This window comes from Panicum virgatum, chromosome 7N, assembly GCF_016808335.1.
Source record: "Panicum virgatum strain AP13 chromosome 7N, P.virgatum_v5, whole genome shotgun sequence".
Taxonomy (NCBI): Eukaryota; Viridiplantae; Streptophyta; class Magnoliopsida; order Poales; family Poaceae; genus Panicum; species Panicum virgatum.
In genome coordinates this window covers 32,486,190-32,505,154 of record NC_053151.1, presented here as the reverse complement: position 1 = coordinate 32,505,154, position 18,965 = coordinate 32,486,190, and the positions used below count along the sequence as shown (strand labels likewise).

Genomic DNA, 18,965 nt, shown 5'->3' with positions numbered 1-18,965 from the left:
CCCAGAGGGGTTTACAGGTCTGCAGCAGCTGCTACTTCTTCACATACTCACTCACGAGCCGTTTGACATTGTTGACTTCATTTTGGCTGAGATCGAGGATGTGATCACTGACGGGATGGGGGTCATGAGGCAGTTTCCTTATGCTCACTGGATCAGCTACATATGCTCTATGATTGTGCCAGCTGAGTCACCTGTCAGTGCCGTATACCGTCAGGATGAGGCTCCCCGGTTCCCAGTTTACCGTCCGACAGCTCCCCAGGACCGGAGGAGGGGCAGACAGGCCGAGAGAGCTGCCATGGCACAGTTGTCACCTGAGGCACAGGCTCGAGTAGCACAGGAGGACGAGGCACTTCTGGCAGCCGAGGCACAGCTTCCCGGAGGAGATGATGAGATACACTGGTCTGAGCTTGAGTCAGACTCCTCCGAGGACCTCGAGTACTTTCCTGCAGCCCCAGCTAGTCACGATCACGAGACAGGAGGGTCCAGAGAGCCAGCTCCAGAGTCTCCAGCAGCTGCCACAGTCACAGAGTCCCAGGTGACTCAGCCGTCCGAGCTCACCTCTCTTCTTCAGCAGCTTGTTACTCAGCAGCGAGAGGATCGGATAGCACAGGAGGAGGCCAGGAGAGCCCATGAGGCTCAGCTAGCAGCTATTCAGAGAGAGGCTGCCCGAGAGCGTGCTGCAGCCGAGGAATGTTTTGTCGGGCTTATTGATCGAGTATCACAGAGGACAGACGCTCAGTTCCAGCATATACAGCAGGGCATGATGGCAATGTTCGGGATGATTACACAGCTTTACACTCACACCGGACTCGCCCAGCAGCAGCCAGGCCTTCAGGGTGTTGGAGCACCTCAGCTTGCAGTCACTCCAGCTCCAGCCCCTACTGCAGCTCCATCTACTACGGCGACACCGGAGACCACGTTCTCGTTGTCCGCACTCCTTGGGTCTACCGGTCGTCCGCTCTTCTCACCACTGCCAGCGACTACACTCTTCCAGGACTCACCGTCGGCAGTTCAGTCAGTCGCCCTCCCCGTTGTACCACAGACACTACCTTCAGGGGGAGGAGGAGAGGAGTCTATACTTCAGCAGTCGGCACAGCCGGCAGCTTCAGCACTCACTACTTCAGATGTTGACACTTCTTCTGCTGAGCCGGCTACCACTTCTACGGACCCTCTTCCAGGCAGTGCCAGCACGAGAGCCTCCACGATAGCTACACCTCCAGTCAGCTCAGACCCTCAGCTCCCGTCCGTCACCGAGGGTTCTCCGTCCGACGACGACGACGATGACCCGGACCGCTTCCTCGCCGTGCCACGATAGCCGGATCAGTAGCTCGTCTTTTGGTGCTTTGATGCCAAAGGGGGAGAGAGTAAGGGGGAGTTGGAATCAGGGGGAGGATAGAGATAGAGAGATAGAGCTCGTAGTTGCAGGATCTTTGATGTTATATCTCATTTGATGTTAGTTCATGGATATGTACATTTGACTCTTGAGTATGCTGTGTTTTGAGACATATCTATGGATTTCGTTTGAGCCGTTGAGCTCCTTGGTTCTCTTTCGAGTTTACTTGAGTTTATCCTGTTTATCTTTCTCGCTCTCTCGTTATTTTTATGTTTGTGTTGTCATCAATCACCAAAAAGGGGGAGATTGTAAGCATCTAGGCCCTCAAGGTATGTTTCGGTGATTAATGACAATCATTATTGTGACTAATGAGTTTGTGCAGTTTATTGAATCATTACCGCTCATTTGGTCATATGTCAAAAGAGGCCCCTCATTTTTGTTATTCAAAAAGGCGATCTCGGTAATCAACTCAAATATATAACAAGACTAATGATCTTTCTAGTCCTAAGTGTCGTAAGGTTGAGAAGGACACTTAGGTTAGCATAGGTTTTATAGTTTTGTAGTGATCGCACTATTAAGAGGGGTTAAGGTCAAGTAACTTGAGCATGGACATGATCAATCAAAAATGGATGCACACTATGGTCACTCAGGTTCTAAAGAAGTTCAAATAAGTGGTTTTCAACTTATATCTCAAGAATATTTGGATTTCACTCAAGACTCAAATCAGAAAAGGCAAAATCAGAAAAAGTCTATACACCAGTTTAACTGACGCTTCCATTTTCCTATACGTCGGTTAAACGCAGTTATCAGAGTCTGGACAGGTTCTATACACCGGTTAAACCGACGATGTTTAAATTAACGTCGGTGCATTAGTCCAGAGTTGGTTTTTTCAGGATATTTCAAGTTCTATACACCGGTTAAACCGACGATGTTTGAAAAGAAACGTCGGTGCAATTGACCAGTGAGATGGTTTTTCCAGGGATTTCAGAAGTTGTACTCACCGGTTAAACCGACGATTGATTTGAGTTAACGTCGGTGCAGTTGTCCAGAGACTTGGTTTTTCAGTTGATCAGTGGACAACTACACTCACCGGTTAAACCGATGATACGTCGGTAAATTTGCCCAAGTTGTAAGCTAGTTTTCAGAATGGGCAGTTTACATTCATCGGTTAAACCGATGCTGGCTATTGGCGGTACGTAGGATTAACTGGCGCTAAGCAGTTTTCTGGCAGCTTTTCTCCAACGGCTCTATTCGTGTGAGCTGCCCATATATACCCCTCCAATGAGTCATTTTGCACTCTCTTGACACCAGGCAACATTCATACACTCATATATTGTTGAGATCCATCTTGAGCTTCATCTTCCACACATTTGTTCATTCAATCATTCAAGAAGCAAGACTAAGGACTTGGGTAGAGAGAAGCTTGTGTGCATCCGTTCTTGGTGATCGGTTCTTGCTCAAGTGAAGGCCCTAGCTTGTTACTCTTGGTGATTGGCAGCACCTAGGCGATCTTGGTGATTGAAGGTGTTTCTTCCGGAGCTTGCCAAGGATTGTGGGAGCCCGAAGAAGTTTGTACGTGGCTTGAGCTCCACCACGCCGGGATGGTGAACGGAGACTCTTAGTGAGCGCCCAAGTCTCGGTGACATGGGAGGTGACAAGACTCTTAGTGAGTGTCACAACGTGGATTAGGGGTGTGTGTCAACACATCGACACCACGGGAAAAAAATCTGGTTGTCTCTTGCCCACTCTTTCTTTTCAAGCACTTACTTTCATGCAATTATTCATGTGCTTGACCTTAGAGGTCATAACTTAGCTCTACCTTGCTTAGTTTGTTATCTTGTTGTATCTTTGATAGCTTGTGTAGTTTGCTTAGTTAGCCGGTTGGTGAATTGAGCCTTACTAGCATTGCATAGGTTAAGGTTGCTTTAAATTGTTTTAGAAATTTGAAAAAGGCCCAATTCACCCCCCTCTTGGTCCATCGATCCTTACAGAAGGGCCATTAAAGATTGTCAAGGTTATCTTCGGGAATTCTTATTTGGTGGAGACGATGTAAGGAGAACGTCTTCCAAGGGGTCTTAATGGAAGATACTTGAAGAAATACTACCGCAGCGTGTGGCAAGAAGCTTGAAGATGAAGACGGCCGGTATAGAGTATCGTCTTTAGCATTATTTTTAGCCATGTATTTTCTATGTAAATTCATGTAACTAGGCTAGTTTCTAGTACTTGCTTTTTGGCTTGCAAAGGGGGGCATATGTTGGCAGCCAAAATTGGCAAAGTGCGCGGTCGACCAGTCTGACCGGGCGGGCCGACCGGTCAGACCGGTCCGGCTCTGTGTAATACGAATCTGGTTAGATTTCCTTTGTAGAGTCCGTTTGTAACCCGATTTGGAAGGGGTATGTCCTCCCCGGCCTATAAATATAAAGGCCACGGCCGATTCAGGTCCTTCTACCCAATCGAATCAATCAATTTACTATATTTCTATTTTTCTCCAAACCCTAGCTTTTCCAATCGCATGCTGTTCTTTGCTCGTCTCGACGGTGTTAAAGGGCATCTGGGTGGCCTGCCGACCCCAAGACAATCCTAGATCTTCGAGCTCCAACGGGGTCCCTCCCGAGCTTGAGGTTCTAGATCTTCGCGAAGTTCTCTGCGCCCGACCGGTCTAACCGGTTGGTGTGACCGGTCTGACTGGTCGCCGGTGTGCTTTGTCTGGTTCTGATCATTGCGATCCCCGCGTTCTAGCGTTTGTGTGTTGACCAGATTTGCGTCAACAGACGGCATGGCCATCTTGGTCGCAATTGGCACTTCAACCATTGTTGCCGGTGCTGGGTGCCTCGCCAAGGGACTCCTCGCCGAGATGAGGAACTAGGCACTACCGTTGCTGCCGCGGCGCCATTGAGCAGCACCACCAGTGCTTCTTCTGAGCATACTCGAACATTGACGCCACCAACAACGTTGCATCATCCGACGCCCACACCACCAGAGGAGCCTCCACACCACCCTCTAGTCCTTCGTCGTCGCCACCCGAGCTGTACTATGTCAGCATTGGGGTCATCCTCAATGATGGATTTGGTCCTCAGTCCGGCCCCTCGACCAAAGATGAGAGCCCTGCCATCATGTCCTTCACTGCTGCCAACACCGCTCGTAGTGGTGCGCCACCATACTTTAACAATATAATGCAGGCCCCACCATGGCTGCACCTCCGGCATCAACCTCATTAGCGGTCCCAGCGGCATCGCCGGTGCCCGCATCACCACCATAGGTGGCCAGCACCTCCACGACATCCATGGCCCCCTCGCTCGCCCGCATCTTCGGTCGTGTGGTGGCCAGGGATCATCGGCCGGGGATCGATCCGGCACGGCACATGGAGCCCCTGGCGGTTCGGTCCAGATCGACCATGCAACTAAACTGGGTTAAATTGTTCGAACTGCCCAAGTTTTCTAAAAAAACGGTATAAAACTGGGTGTCCGAACCCTTGGGCATGGGCTTGCAAGCGCACAAAGGTGGGATGGCTGCACAAGGTGGGGAATTTGGCGCAAAAATGGGTGGGAGAGGGCCTCAAACCTAGGTTGGGGTGTTTAGAGTGGAGAAACAGACGACTACACCACATCACAGCTTGCGTTCATATGGAAAAGTTAACTCTATTTGAACCATTTTGAACCGGTGGTTCAACTAGTTGGACCAATGAGCCATGGAACCGAGCACCCTAGCGGTTCGATGACCGTCCGATCCTAATAACTATGGTCACAAGGCATGAGCGAGATCAGGCTGCTGTGAGTTCCTTAGGCACAAAGTGTTTCAATTTAATCATTTCTTTCTTTCAATAATATTGTAACTAAAGTTTTGTGTTTTATCAGGCCGAGTCTCATAGAAAGTTGTTGCACACTAACCGAAACCAGATTTACCTTGGCGGTCGAATCCCGCCAAGGAATATAGGTAAACCACCAAGGTAAATGTTCTTGGCGGCCGACCGCCAAGTATAGAGAGCCAAGAAAAGTCGATATACTTGGCAGCTTACTGCCAATGGTTATTTTCTTGGCGGTTTGGCCGCCAAGTTAACCTTAACAACGTTAAAATTTCAAATGTGCCAAGAAAATGTTCAAACCGCCAAGCAATTTGTTTTTGTGGCGGTCAGTCACCGCCAATTAAACTATTTTTCTTGGCAGCTAGCCACCGCCAACTTAAATTGTTTCCTTGGCAGCTGATCACCGCCAATTAAACTCTTTTTCTTGGCAGCTGGTCACCGCCAACTTAAATTGTTTCCTTGGCGGCCGTGAACAGCCAAGTAAGTAACTTTGCTTAGCAGCTGGTCTCCGCCAACTTAAATTGTTTTCTTGGCGGCTTTCAACTGCCAAGGAAAAGCATATTTAACTTGGCGGCTAGTCTCGACAAGATAATTTTGTTTTCCTTGGCAGTAAATTGCCAAGTTAATTCATTTTCAACAATTAAATCAGCAAGAATATGTTTGCACATAACCAGGAAAATACAAATAAAACCATTACTTCTGCAATCACAATTCAATTGAGCCAAATTGGATTATATGATTGCACCAACAATGTATGGATCATATATCCACAAGCATTTGCCTCAGTACAAGTCCAGTTTGCATAGGGCAAACATGTCATCACCACATCATCATACCTACATATAATCTAGATGGCAATATTGTATCATGCCTACATGTGTCATCATCAGACACTCACAAAATACTCAGCAAAAGCTCAGCTACACATAATATGTTAGCTTCTACCAAAATAGACCAAAACAAGTTAACTTCACATCCTGCAGGTCACAGTCAAGGTCATAGTCAAGGTCACAGCAGTAGTTATCAATGATCGCCTTCGACCAGATCCAGCTATGAGAATGCATGATCTAGAAACCTGTTTGTGTTTTCAATCCACTCATGAGAAGGAGGCTGCCCACGAGACCAACCACTATACATCCATTCACGGTTTGCCATTACTCTTGTTCTGTGTTAACTAAAAAAGATAGTATATTTCAGTGTCACAACAATTTTATACAAATATCAACCATAGAAAAATGTCGGGAAATAGAATATTTCAGTTTCAAAATAAGTAACACATATCAACAAACAAGTAGCAGAAAAGGATTTTTTTTTGCCAAACTAAAGATGAATATGCAGTTAACAAACAAGTGCATTCAAGACAATGTCTAACACACGACTGCTATTTCAATCAAAATGTATTCGATGAATACTGATATACTTACTGCTATTTAATCGGAGAGGTCTGCAGTTCGTGGGTGAGGGAAGCAGTGCGTTCTTCAAATATAGTCAAATTATCAACAAGATCCCCAATGTGCCACTCAAACAGATGACGAGCTCCTCAGATCCGGTGTCCCTTAAAAAATTGCAAGCAAGAAAATTCAGATTTAAACAGGCCCCCTACGGTCCCCTTGGCTTGCTCAGCTACTGGAGGATTCGGTGAAATCGAAATTCGTATTTTTCAGAAAACTAATCTAGCCTCCATCGATAGAAATCAGTCAAGATTCTAACTAATCTGGAATTGATTTTTCCTCACATCGTGGGAAGCAAAATGAACAGATTGATTCAAGCAAAAGAAGAAACAAGCAAGATAGCTACGAGCAAGAAGCAAGCAAGAAACGCGTACCAATCAGCCACGGGTACCACGGCACCGGTGCCGACCAGCAGCCATGAGTCCCACGAGGCAGTGACCCTGTTTGCGGTCGGCAGTGGCGGTCGGTGGCGGCCGCAGCGGCGATGGTCGGCGGCGGCCGCGGCGGCGGTGAGGGCGCCGGCAGTGGATTGCCGGGGGCGGAGTAGTGGACGGGCCACCTAAACCAACTGAAGCCGCGACGGGGCGGGCCAGGACTGAATCCCACTCGACTCGTTACTGGTCTCCAGCTCCACAGCCCCCATGATGGCACCACCACTCACTCCATATCGCCGCTGCAAGGTAGATGCTAAGGTCGGCGGCGTGGAGGATGCAGAAGATTTAGGAAGATCTGGGCTCGGCGAGTTAGGGGGCGAGCATGGAGGGCAGTCAGATTTGGAGGAGCGAGATTGAGCGAGTGGCGGCGGAGGCCTGTGAATTAGGGTTTCCTCTTATACAGATGGGTACATGACTTGTGGTTTTAGGTTCCATTGCGCGGGAGTGCGACACGGTTGGGCGCGGCCCGTGGGCGCGCTACTTTTTTTTCCCGCGCTGGAATTTTTGGAGCGCTAGATGTGGCAGCTCGGTCAGACAGGCAAAAAAAACACTTTTTCCTTGGCAGCCCGGCCAAGGAAACGCATGATTTTCTTGGCAGCTCATGAAAACAGCCAAAAAAAGATACTATTTACTTGGCGGCCCATAAAAACAGCCAAGAAATTTCATTTTTTTGGTGGTTTGTTGTTATCGCCAAGGAAAAGTTATATTCCTTGGCGGCTCAATTGCGGCTGCCAAGAAAAATCTCGACCGCCAAGGTAAATCTGGATTGGTGTAGTGGCAGCCATGGATTCTGGAAAATTCAAACATGAGATTATTGTCCCTGTGCCTACAAAGGTAAGAGGCATTGGAATTTCATTTCCTAGCCCTCAACTCATTTCAAGTCGACACTAGCAACAGTTAATCTGTTATTTTTTTAACTGTATTAACTAAGCAGTAACTAATATGCTTGTTGTCGGACAATTTTTCAGTCTAGTTATCTAGAAAAACAGAAACTGTTTTAGTGATCATTATTCTTAGTGTTCGTTGACGCTTTCCACATTGTGCAGATCGTTGATCCTAAAACTGGATAGGAGAAGAAAGTTGTGATATCTGTTGATGATGGAATTAGGCCAGGCACCACAGCATCTGGATTGGTTGGCGAAGCTTAAACCAGTTTTAATTTTGTTGGTCCAGAGGCAGGTTTAACAAGGGACATTATTCGGGCTCTGTTTCAGTTCGATAACTGTTTGTTTAGTATGTTAACTACTAATCTATCAATTTAATATTTTTTGCTAAAAGAATCTTACTACCAATAACTGTGACAATAAAGAAGTTTGAACATTGCTTATTTTCTGTTGTGTGTATAGTCTGGATTTCACCTCTTTTATTCATAGACGAAGTTCAAGCACTACTGGAATGATGATTTCCCTGTGGGTGACTAATTTTTTTGACGGGTTCTCAAAAACACACAGGGAAATTCATATTATTCTATCGGGTCTTGAAAAACTCACAGAACAAATATGTAATACACAAAAAAAATAATACATTAATATGTCAGGTAGGATAAAACTCACAGAAAAATTACTCCACACACAGTAAAATACATATTTACTCTGTCGGGATGTAAAACACACAAAAAAAATAAATTAAACGCACAGAAAAGTAGTAATTAACCTGTGAGTGTTTGAAAACACTCAAGAAAATGGCGGCATACCCTCAAATAAATTAACCTGGGCGTGTTCGATGCAATCTTCAGCGCTTATTTTTTCCTTTCCCGCCGAACGCTTCGTTGCTTGGCGCTCAGATTCTGCGATGGCGCGCTGACCGTGAAAAGAAAATGAGAAAGAATGAACTCTCAAACCCTAGAAACCAGTTACAATTGGTGCGCGCAGATTCCGCGATGGCGCGCTGACTGTCGCTATTGGTGCTCAGAAGAGTTCAAGGTGAAACGAAAGAGAGGGCAGGAAGCACACTTGAATTCTGAAGATATTGCTCAAAACCACGGAGGATCTAGACCATTCACCGAGACAAAACAAGTTCTGGTATGTGTGTGTACATTCTTTGATGTATTTGCAAGCATAACTTACAGGTTGTTGTAGCATGTGTACATCACTGCATATCTCATTCAACTGTTGCTGTAGGAAACTATGTATGGACCTGAGAAGGCAACTCCTCTTAATGTATATGCAGTGATGAAATCTGGTATAAAAAGTGTGGATAGCAGTGGTAATAGTGGTGAAATCAGGAGCCACAAAGCTCAAAAGCGCATGGTATGTATGTTCATGTTCTTCTCCACAGGTTCAAAAGATTGATGCTTTTGTTCTATTCATCTTGCTGCTACATGTTAAATATTGATTAATCCAAGTTATATTTTGATGTATATTGGCATGCCACTGATCTGGGCAAGTATTGATAGTCAAATTCCTTGTAGGATGACTATATTCAACGAGCTGGCAGGGCTGCACATCCAGGAGGAGCGGATGAGGACATGGAAGATGTAGAGGGAGAGGAAGAGCATGTGCATGAGCAACCTTTGAATGAGCAGGTGCTGTATGATGTGTCTTCTGATTCGAGAACCCATGGGCGTTTTGCAATAGCAAATGGTGCCGTTAGGGCAGCAGATGTGAGGGCTGCTGCAAGGGAGAGGGGTTTGCGGCCATCAAATCCAGTGTCCTTGCAAAGCATGGCCCGAGAAATAGCACGCCTCCGTCGTGCAAATGCAATGTTACAGCAAGCAAACCATGAGAAGGATAATGCACTGCAGCACTACAAAGTTACTACAGAGTTGGCATTGGTACATATATATGAAGCCCTATTTAATTTTCTACTACTGATTTTTATCCACACTTCATTTTGCACTACATATATGTTCTTGTGCTATGCCTGCAGGGACTGTATCGGGAATTTGGAAAGGAAATTCCAGAGGATGCATTGCAATGCCTGTCAGCTGCCCAAGCAATTGTGACTATTTATGTCACTTTCTTGCATTCTACCTCAAGGATACATCTCTCCATACAGGTTGAAAATATTAGCTGCATATTTATTCCAGTGCTGCATATTTTGCAAGAAATATTGTTACAGCTGTGAAACTATGTGCATGCCATTTCATGATTTTTGGAGAACCCTTTCATAGTAATCATGATAAAATAAATTGTTATTTGCAAATATTCAGCATTCGGTAGCTTATCTATGTTATCCACATGCTGGCAACTAGATCATCTCATGTTGGCTCGGAGTCCACTAACAATAGCATTGATGATGATGGCCATGATGCCGAGGATCTTGGCCGAACACATTGACAGCAATATTGAAGCCAGCAACCAGCAGAGCAAAAATAATGCATATGTGAGGATGCAGCTTGTTTACTTTTGTAGAGATGACAGCTTCATCTTTTGTAGAGTTGTCCCTGTTAACTAGGATAATGATAGTATGACTCCATCTAGCCATCTCTAGCTACGTTGTGCTAGAAATTTATGGCCATACTTTTGTGGGCTCCTTATTAGGTTGGTAGGAGTCTAGTAGTATGACCCAGTTTACTGATCTATAGCTGTGCTAGTTGAGTGTTGTGCTTGTTAAATGTTGGTAGGAGTAACCTTTATGGATGACATTTGGAACAGATGTTTGTATGATGATGGAATCTCTTATATATATATATATATATATATATATATATATATATATATATATATATATATATATATATGCTTGCCCTGGAATTTGATTCAAAGAATGGATATGGTTTGAAATTTGTATCAAAATCAATCTGATTTGGTTCGTGAACAATTTTGCTGTTGGTAAGATACTGACAGGAAAATTTACTCCTCACAGAAAAATTCTCGTTTTCCTGGGTATAGCATGCATTGTTCTGTTAGTTTACTTTTGACAAGAATTTTTTTTTGTTTTGACGGTAAGGTTTGAGTACAGAACCCAAACTTATCGAAATGTATTTTTCTGTCTGGTCTGTATCGACAAAAACAATATTTCTGTTGGTGGGCCGACAGGCATTTTTTATTTCCCTGTCAAGCTAGCCCTATCGGTATTTTTCTGTTAATTTTTTTGTCGGTTTTTCACCCACAGGGAAATCATGATTTCCAGTAGTGAAGGTGTCAAGATGCTAGAATTTTATTTGGGTCATCCTCTGCCTAAACTGCCCAGCAACATAAAAATGACTAGGGGTTGGGACGATGGTTAAAGAGGATGTGTGATTTCCCCTCTTCTACATAAATTCTAATGCTTTTTCTAGGTTCTAATTGCCTATATTTCTTATAGCTGCATTTTCCTTTGAATAATAGGTGGTACCAAGAAGGTTATTATCTCTGCTCCAAGCATGGACCTATGATTGTTGTTCGTGTCAATGAGGACAAGTACAGCTCAGATATGAACATTGTCTTCCATGATGCCCCGGGTGTGCAGGATGTAATCCGTGGAAGATTGTTGGTTCGGTGCATATATTTTGTTTAGGATGCTATTTTTTGTACGAAAAGCAGCACCTGCTCTTGTTATAGGAGACAATTTCCTCTACCTCCATGTCACTCGAAGATAATAGTGGATTTGTATGAGTTCAATAGATTAGGACTGCATTTGTAATATATACAACAGATAAAATATGTGAATTTATGATGTAAAGAATGGATCAAAATATGTGTACATATGATGCATATATAGAAGGATATATTTTGTTATGCTTCTTTTTAATTCATCATAGTCTCCTGTTGAAGGCATAGGAGACGTGGTGTCTCCTATGCGAGGGTCGTTAGAGACGTGGGTTATATGTGAAGGGTTATTGGAGACGCAAGTTGTAAAAACGCATCTCCAATGATTCTTCTGATAGGAGACCCCGCATCTCCAATGACCCTTCTCATAGGAGACCCTATAATTTAACATCAGAGATGTAAATTTGGAGATATGAAAAAACATATTTTCTATGTGCGTTAACCCACATCATCTATGAGACTTTCGTACATAGTGATATGTATATATGTGTGTGTGTGTGTGGGGGGGGGGGGGGGCTGCTGTTGTGGTGGTGCTAATTGTGTATTAATTACATCAAGACGACGTTGGATCGAGAGCTTCTCCAACACTTGTACCGTTGCAATCGTCTAATGGTAACAGTACATGATTATCCCCTACCCACATGATTTACTAGTTGATCGATATAGCAAACTTCGTTTAGCATAGTCGTTCCCAACGTCGACCACCAGCTACACGGTCTTAACCAACACGAAAAATGAAAAATGGCATCTGATGAGAAATCAACAAGCAGAGAACCGATCGACCGTCCAGAGCTCCGCCTCCTACCTTCCAGTATGATCTCGTTAATTTGTAAGCTGCAGAGAATCCAAAACCGACTATTACTAGATTGCTGGCAGCCTTCACCACATGTGAATTGTGATGATCAGCTACAAGCAGGGTAGCTGATGACAGGCTCACTGACCTCTGCAATTAATTTAATTGCTGCCACCCCTGATAAAAATAACATACAGTACACTGATCTGATCCATACGCTGGCCGACATAGAAAGCGTCAAGATGCACGCATGCGCGTATCGTACTTACAACCCTCCCAGATCGGATCGACCACATCATTATTTGTGGCAACTGTCAGGTAAAAGAAGAAAGCCAGCACCTCCTCTTGCAATCTAGCATGCAGCAGCAACTTGCAGCAAAAAGATATAACTCTGCTAAAATACTGCCGAAAGAAACAACGTGGGGGTGTCTCGGTATTGGTAACCTCCACTGTCCTGGGCACCGTATTATACTCCCAATCTGGAGCAACATGTTTTTTTAGATTATGGAATACTCCCTCTGTTCCAAATTATAAGTTATTTCAAGAATTTTGGAGAGTCAAAGTTTTTCAAGTTTGACTAAATATATATAACAAGATAATAACATTTATGATATCAATTAAGTACCATTACACTCTTTGTTAGCTATATTTTCATAGTATATCTATTTGATTTCATAAATCTTTATATTTCTCTCTATAATTTTGGTCAAACTTTGAGATATGTTGACTCTCCAAGATTCTTGGAATGACTTATAATTTGGAACGGAGGGAGTAGTATGGAGCAGCTTGTTTGCATTGTCTACTGTTATCTCATGAAATCTAACAGCGATTTTAATCCTCCGACGTATCTATCCTATCCTCATGTAGATATATAGATATCACATCCTAATGTCTACTACATATTACTACAGAAAAGGTTTTTAGGGCAGGTAAAAATATATTTTTAGGAATGGGTATGGTACTCATCTCTAGTTTTCACAGCTAAAAATGCTATTTTTAAGGGCGGGTAACACGTCCGCCCTAAAAATGCTTTTTATGGGCGGGTCATGGTGTGACCTGATTTCTTGGGGCAGGTTATTCCATGAGCCGCATTACAAATTCATGTCTAAAAAAATAAAAAATATCCCAAAAACTGAAAATAGCAAAATAAAAAAATACTCCAGCCAACCAGCCACCACTACTAGGCTTGTAGTGAAATATGCACACTTGCATCAACTGGAATTCAAACCGTCTACCTCAAGTCTCGCGCGCACCTTTCTTACCACCACACTATACAATCACTTGTGATTTTATGGGGTATGCTTTTCTTTTATATTAACTCTAGAATTGATTTGTAGGGCGGGTGACCGTTTCTAGGGGCGGGTGACACCACCACCCGCCCCTAAAAATATTTTTCTATTTTATCAAAAAAAATATTTAAATCTTTGCATATAGCAAATCAAATAAAAAGTGAAACTTCTATGCTATGGTTATTGTGAACTATAGAAACAAAAAAAATATGCCAAGTATATTTCACTTTATATAAAGATTAAGATTGTGAAAATCTTAAAGTATGACTTGAGTTATATGATATATTATACCTATTAGATAACTTATAATAATATTTTAGACCATTAAATAACCTTGAATGAAAATTTATCAACCGCAAAATTTTAGATCTCATCATTCAGTACAATTTTGATATAAAGTTGACTTCATCCAAGAGCATATGAATTATATGTGATACTATTTGTAAGGGCGGGCCATGAAATCACCCACCCCTCAAACGCCACCATTCACTAGAACGAGTGGTGACATCACCCGCTCCTAGAAATGCTCTTTTAGGGGGAGGTGATGTCATCACCCATCCCTACAATTGAGCTCTATTTTCAGGAGTGGGTGATAGCGTCACCAGCCCTAAAAATTGCATTTTTAGGGATGGGTCAAAAGCTACTGTGACCCTACTCTGTTTGTAGAAACAGATTACTTTTTGTCCGTCCCTAAAAGATGTTGCTAAAAATCATTTTTGTAGTAGTGATGTGCGTAGATCCTATAGGAGAGACTCCCCCTCAACGCAAAGCATATGCACGTGAACAATCAGAGTAGCGTAGTAGAGAAACCTCAAGTAAAACTGTTTTCCCAAAGTACGAAACAAATTTGAAAGAACAGGCCAGAGCTAGGCAGCTCGCAAGGAAGTCAGCCAGGGATCCCGGTCCCATCTCGTGGAGGTTGCATATGATATACAACATTTTTTTTGAATAATAATGCTGGATATATAATTAGGCACATGATTCAAATGCTATTGGTGCGGTGGCATCAGATGCATGAATCTGCAAGGGTGCGTAGCATGATAGCGTCTGTGGATGTTCAAAGCCAATATATCAAAACACCCGGCTACGTGACTCTCCCTTCGCTAGGAAACAAACCGGGGCCGGTCATAAACAATCTGCGTCCTGCGTGTCTGCAACGTGCGCGCCGTTGATCCCCGCGGCATTAAAGCCCCCTCTCCGGCCGGTGAGAGCGCCATAGATTCACAGCACGCGGACACGCCTGCTGCTCGAGCATATCGATATCTTTCTCCTCCGTTTTCCCACTCACCTCCTTCGCTAATAGCTTACCATCTCGATCACTTGGTACAGTTCGATCGATCAATTGGTCGGTCAGGTACGGTTAGAGCCTACAAGCTAGACAGATAGAGATATAAAAGAATGTCAACGCCGCCGGGCCTGAAGAGGAAGCAGCAGCTCAAACAGCACTACGGGCTACGGCCACTCTTCACCGGAGCCTGCGCGGCGCGATGGCAGGAAGAGAAGGTATATCTACATGCATATGTCTCGAAACTGCAGTATCTTCTGAGCTCTTTGTGTGATGAGCGTATTCTGTATTTTCAGAGCCTGAAAGTGCACTCCTGATAGATTTGCTTTCTGTCAGCGATCCACGTTATTAAGCTGCTCTTGTTCGTATACTGAATCTGTCAAATCGCTAGCGTTTCTGCTTTCATCGGCTCTATGCCAATCTGGAAAATATTTGGACAGATAAGGGGATCGATCGGAAAGGGAAATAACAGTACAAAGGTCAGAAATTGATGATAATACACACACACACACACACACACACACACACACACACACACACACACACACACACACACACACACACACACACACACACACACACACACACACACACACACACACACACATGTGTGCATGATATTTTTTTACCCCAAGTGTGAGCCGGGCTATAAACAGAATTTATTAGGTAAGCCGTGTCAAAGTTTTATGTCCACAGGCTTTAGAGATATCATCCACAGCAACATTCAACTTAATGTGCCCTTTCCTCCAAATACACACCGAGCAAATGGGCCTATAGAAATTACATATCCATGCTCTCTGAGTTATTGTGCCCTTTCCTCCAAATACACACCTAGTTATGGAATATTGTTGCTGCAGTAAGGACGAGCATACATGGATCAAGCATACGCTCACGCCTTATTTTCATGGCCACTTGTGGAGAAAGTACGGCCAGAAGGTCATCAAGGACGCTCCGCATCCTAGGTAATTTCATATTAGCTAGCTGCATTCTTATTATACTGTTTGCAATTGAATTTCAAACTAACGAGATGATCCGTACATTTGCGCAGCTAGTATTGATATTCTAAATATATTTTATATTTTTTATTTAATTATTATTCATAAACTGAAATCTTTCTCATCACACGCTACTTGTTTCAGTAATCAAGAATGCTTCTCTGCTGCTAGTGCAGTGATGTGGCCGCATAGCAAGCGCACATCCCTAATCCTGTCACGATTGCATATCTCCTCAATCTTAGCAACTATCATTCGCTGTAGCAGTTGTAACATGTTTCTTATCTGCCAGCCCTTACAGTAATGCTGCCCACTGCTTAGTTCAACTGACTCAGTTGTTCTTTTGCTAACTTCTCTACTTTATGATTTTTTTGGTCATCTGTTGCTACTATATTTAATTGTGTCGTCTGTTGCATGGCGCCATGTCTCCATGGCCTAGTTTGTATTAGGGAACAATCGATCAAAGTTTCTTAATTTTTAGAAGCCAATAACAAATCTCCATAGTGTAGAGCATAAAATTTCGTTTAGAATTTCAGCAACATGTGTTCATGTTCAAGCCTAATGAGCTTACTGTATCAATCATAGCCTGATCAATATTATCCTAGTTCCTGATCTACTTGTGCTGTTAATTTTTTTTGAGTTTGTGGTGTTAATTGTGAGGTGCGGTAGTGTCTTGTAGCAATGTCGGCAACAAACTTTTGGAGGGTGGTAGTCTAATATAATGCAAAGTCTAAAATTATCTTATTTATTTTAACTAATAATAATATAATCGTGAAGGTGTATTTGAGATTTTGGTAATATAATAAGATATACGTATGGTAAAATATGTTAATTGTTTGTGTAGCTAGTATCCTATAGGTACGCACGATATGTAGTTTGATATGCAAAACAATGAATAGATTTATATTTATAAATAGAAATATATTTTAATGGCACTGGTGGGTAATATATAAACATGTATATGGGTATTTTAGGCTATTTTTTCATAATGGCAGTTGTGTGTAATTAATTGTGTCGTCTGGTGCATGTCGCCATGTCTCCATGGCCAAGTTTCTGTTGGGGAATAATCGATCAAAGTTTCTTGATTTTTGAAAGCCAAAAAATCTCCATAGTGTAGAGCACAAAATTTCGTTTAGAATTTGAGCAACCAATGTTCATGTTCAAACCTGATGAGCTTACTGTACCAATCATAGTCTGATCGATATTGTCCTAGTTCCTGATCTACTTGTGGTGTTAATTTTTTTTTGAGCTTGTGGTGTTAATTGTGAGGTGCGGTAGTGTCTTGTAGCAATATCGATAACAAACCTTTGGAGGATGATAGTCTAATATAATGCAAAGACTAAAATTATCTTGTTTATTTTGACTAATAATAATATAATCGTGAAGGTGCATTTGAGATTTTGGTAATATAATAAGATATACGTGTGGTGAAACATGTTAATTGTTTGTATAGCTAGTATCCTATAGGTATGTACGATATGTAGTTTGATATGCGAAACGATGGATAGATTTATATTTATAAATAGAAATATATTTTAATGGCATTGGTGGTTAATTTATAAACATGTATATGGGTATTTTAGGCTATTGTTTTCGTAACGGCAGTGGTGGGTACATTTTTTTTTCTTCAACGTGGAAATTTTTAGATCTTGAGAGCGAACGTAGAGGCTCCATTTATTGGCCAAATAATAAGATAATAGATATACATGCTTTATTTGTCCCCTCATACATTAATTTACATTGACCCTGTTTGTTGTTTGCTCCGCGCTGCTACTCGTGCTAAAAAAGAATCTTCCATGCATGGAGCACTAAATGAAGTTTATTTGCAAAACCTTTTCATGGATGGGTGAAATTTTGCATGATATATCTAATGACGGTAATTAATTGATGATTGACTATAGTGATGCTACAGCAACCATTCTCTAATCGCACGGTCAAATGCTTCATTAGATTCGTCTCGCGAAGTAGCGCATGGGTTGGGGAGTTGGTTTTGTAAAATGCTTTTATTTAGTATCTCTAATTATTGGTCAAAATTTATACAATTTGTACTACTGATGAAACCAAATTCATGAATTCACCGCAGGCTATATTTCAGATGTTCTTACCGCGAAGATAGGCACTGCCAGGCCTCCAAGCTGGTGCAGCAGGTGACCCATGACTTCCCGCCACTGTTCGAGGTGACCTACATGTACGAGCACACCTGCAACGCGGCGCCCGTCCCAACCCCAGGCGTCGAGGCCGAGGTCGAGCCGCCGCCGGCAAGCGGCGGCGGGCTGGTCCTCATGTTCGGTTCTTGCTCCGGCGGTGGCCACCACCATCGTGACGCGGGGGTGCAGCTGCAAGAAGCAAAGCGGCAGCAATACCACCACCGATCTCCGAGACCGTCCTTGCTGACGAACCCACGAGATCATTCGAACAACAGCCAGCTGCATGCCTTCCCTTCGACTGTCCCGCCGCCCACAACGTCGTGATCGTCGTCGTCCCCGTCTTTCCCCATCATCCAATCGTCGCCGTCACCGGCACCGCTGCGGACAGACGATGACGGCGACATCTTGACATGGGACTGGGACTCGTCCACATATGATTTATTAGACGGCTTGCAGCTCGGCGATCATGTGCAATTTTCCGGAAGTTCGTTTTCGTGGAACACTGATGGAAGTGCACTGGATCTCCAGAGCATGGGTATTGAAGTGGAGGGTGTAACTTTCTAGCTGGAAAATGGAAACAACTAAGGCCCTGTTTGTGACCGCAGTCCAAAAAAGCACGGCACGCATAAGCGATAAGCGGTGCAGACCTCGCTTCTCGCGATTTTGGGACTCCACGTTCTAACTGCCGCTTATTCAGTTGCTTCTCGCGATTTTGGGACTCCACGTTCTAACTCCACGCGAAAGAGTTTGGCGGGATTAAACTGATTATTTGACTCAGAATCGAAGCAATCGCGGAAACAAACAGGGCCTAAGGACCATTTCTGGAGCGGCAGAAGGTGGAGCTCTTCGTTTTTGTTTCTCCATGCGAAAGTTGAAGGTGGAGTTCCATTGTGATATACATATCATGTAATTCATGATTGAAAATGGAATGGTCGTAGTCATTTGCATGTGAATGATCAAAGATCAG

At 43.4% G+C, this 18,965-nt stretch overlaps 1 protein-coding gene and 1 long non-coding RNA gene across 5 annotated transcripts; one reads left to right on the top strand and one right to left on the bottom strand.

Annotated features, from left to right (window-relative positions):
- Window positions 1–5,814: 5,814 nt before the first annotated feature.
- LOC120682814 lies at window positions 5,815–7,386 on the bottom strand. Its single transcript, XR_005678614.1, has 2 exons — window positions 6,961–7,386; window positions 5,815–6,690 (listed from the first exon to the last, which is right to left on the bottom strand). It is a non-coding gene; the product is annotated as an uncharacterized LOC120682814 (long non-coding RNA).
- LOC120682813 lies at window positions 7,117–11,681 on the top strand. Of its 4 annotated transcripts, none has more exons than XM_039964834.1 (7): window positions 7,118–7,854; window positions 8,067–9,041; window positions 9,141–9,269; window positions 9,431–9,793; window positions 9,889–10,017; window positions 10,206–10,344; window positions 11,292–11,681. In XM_039964834.1, the coding sequence occupies exons 2-6, from the start codon at window positions 8,847–8,849 to the stop codon at window positions 10,296–10,298; spliced, it is 909 nt and encodes a 302-aa protein (XP_039820768.1). In that variant the 5' UTR covers window positions 7,118–7,854; window positions 8,067–8,846; the 3' UTR covers window positions 10,299–10,344; window positions 11,292–11,681. The 4 variants fall into 4 exon arrangements, 3 of the variants coding, with proteins under 3 accessions (XP_039820769.1, XP_039820768.1, XP_039820770.1); XR_005678613.1 differs by having other exon boundaries at window positions 7,119–7,854; window positions 10,214–10,344; XM_039964835.1 differs by lacking the exon at window positions 10,206–10,344 and having other exon boundaries at window positions 7,117–7,854.
- Window positions 11,682–18,965: the final 7,284 nt, after the last annotated feature.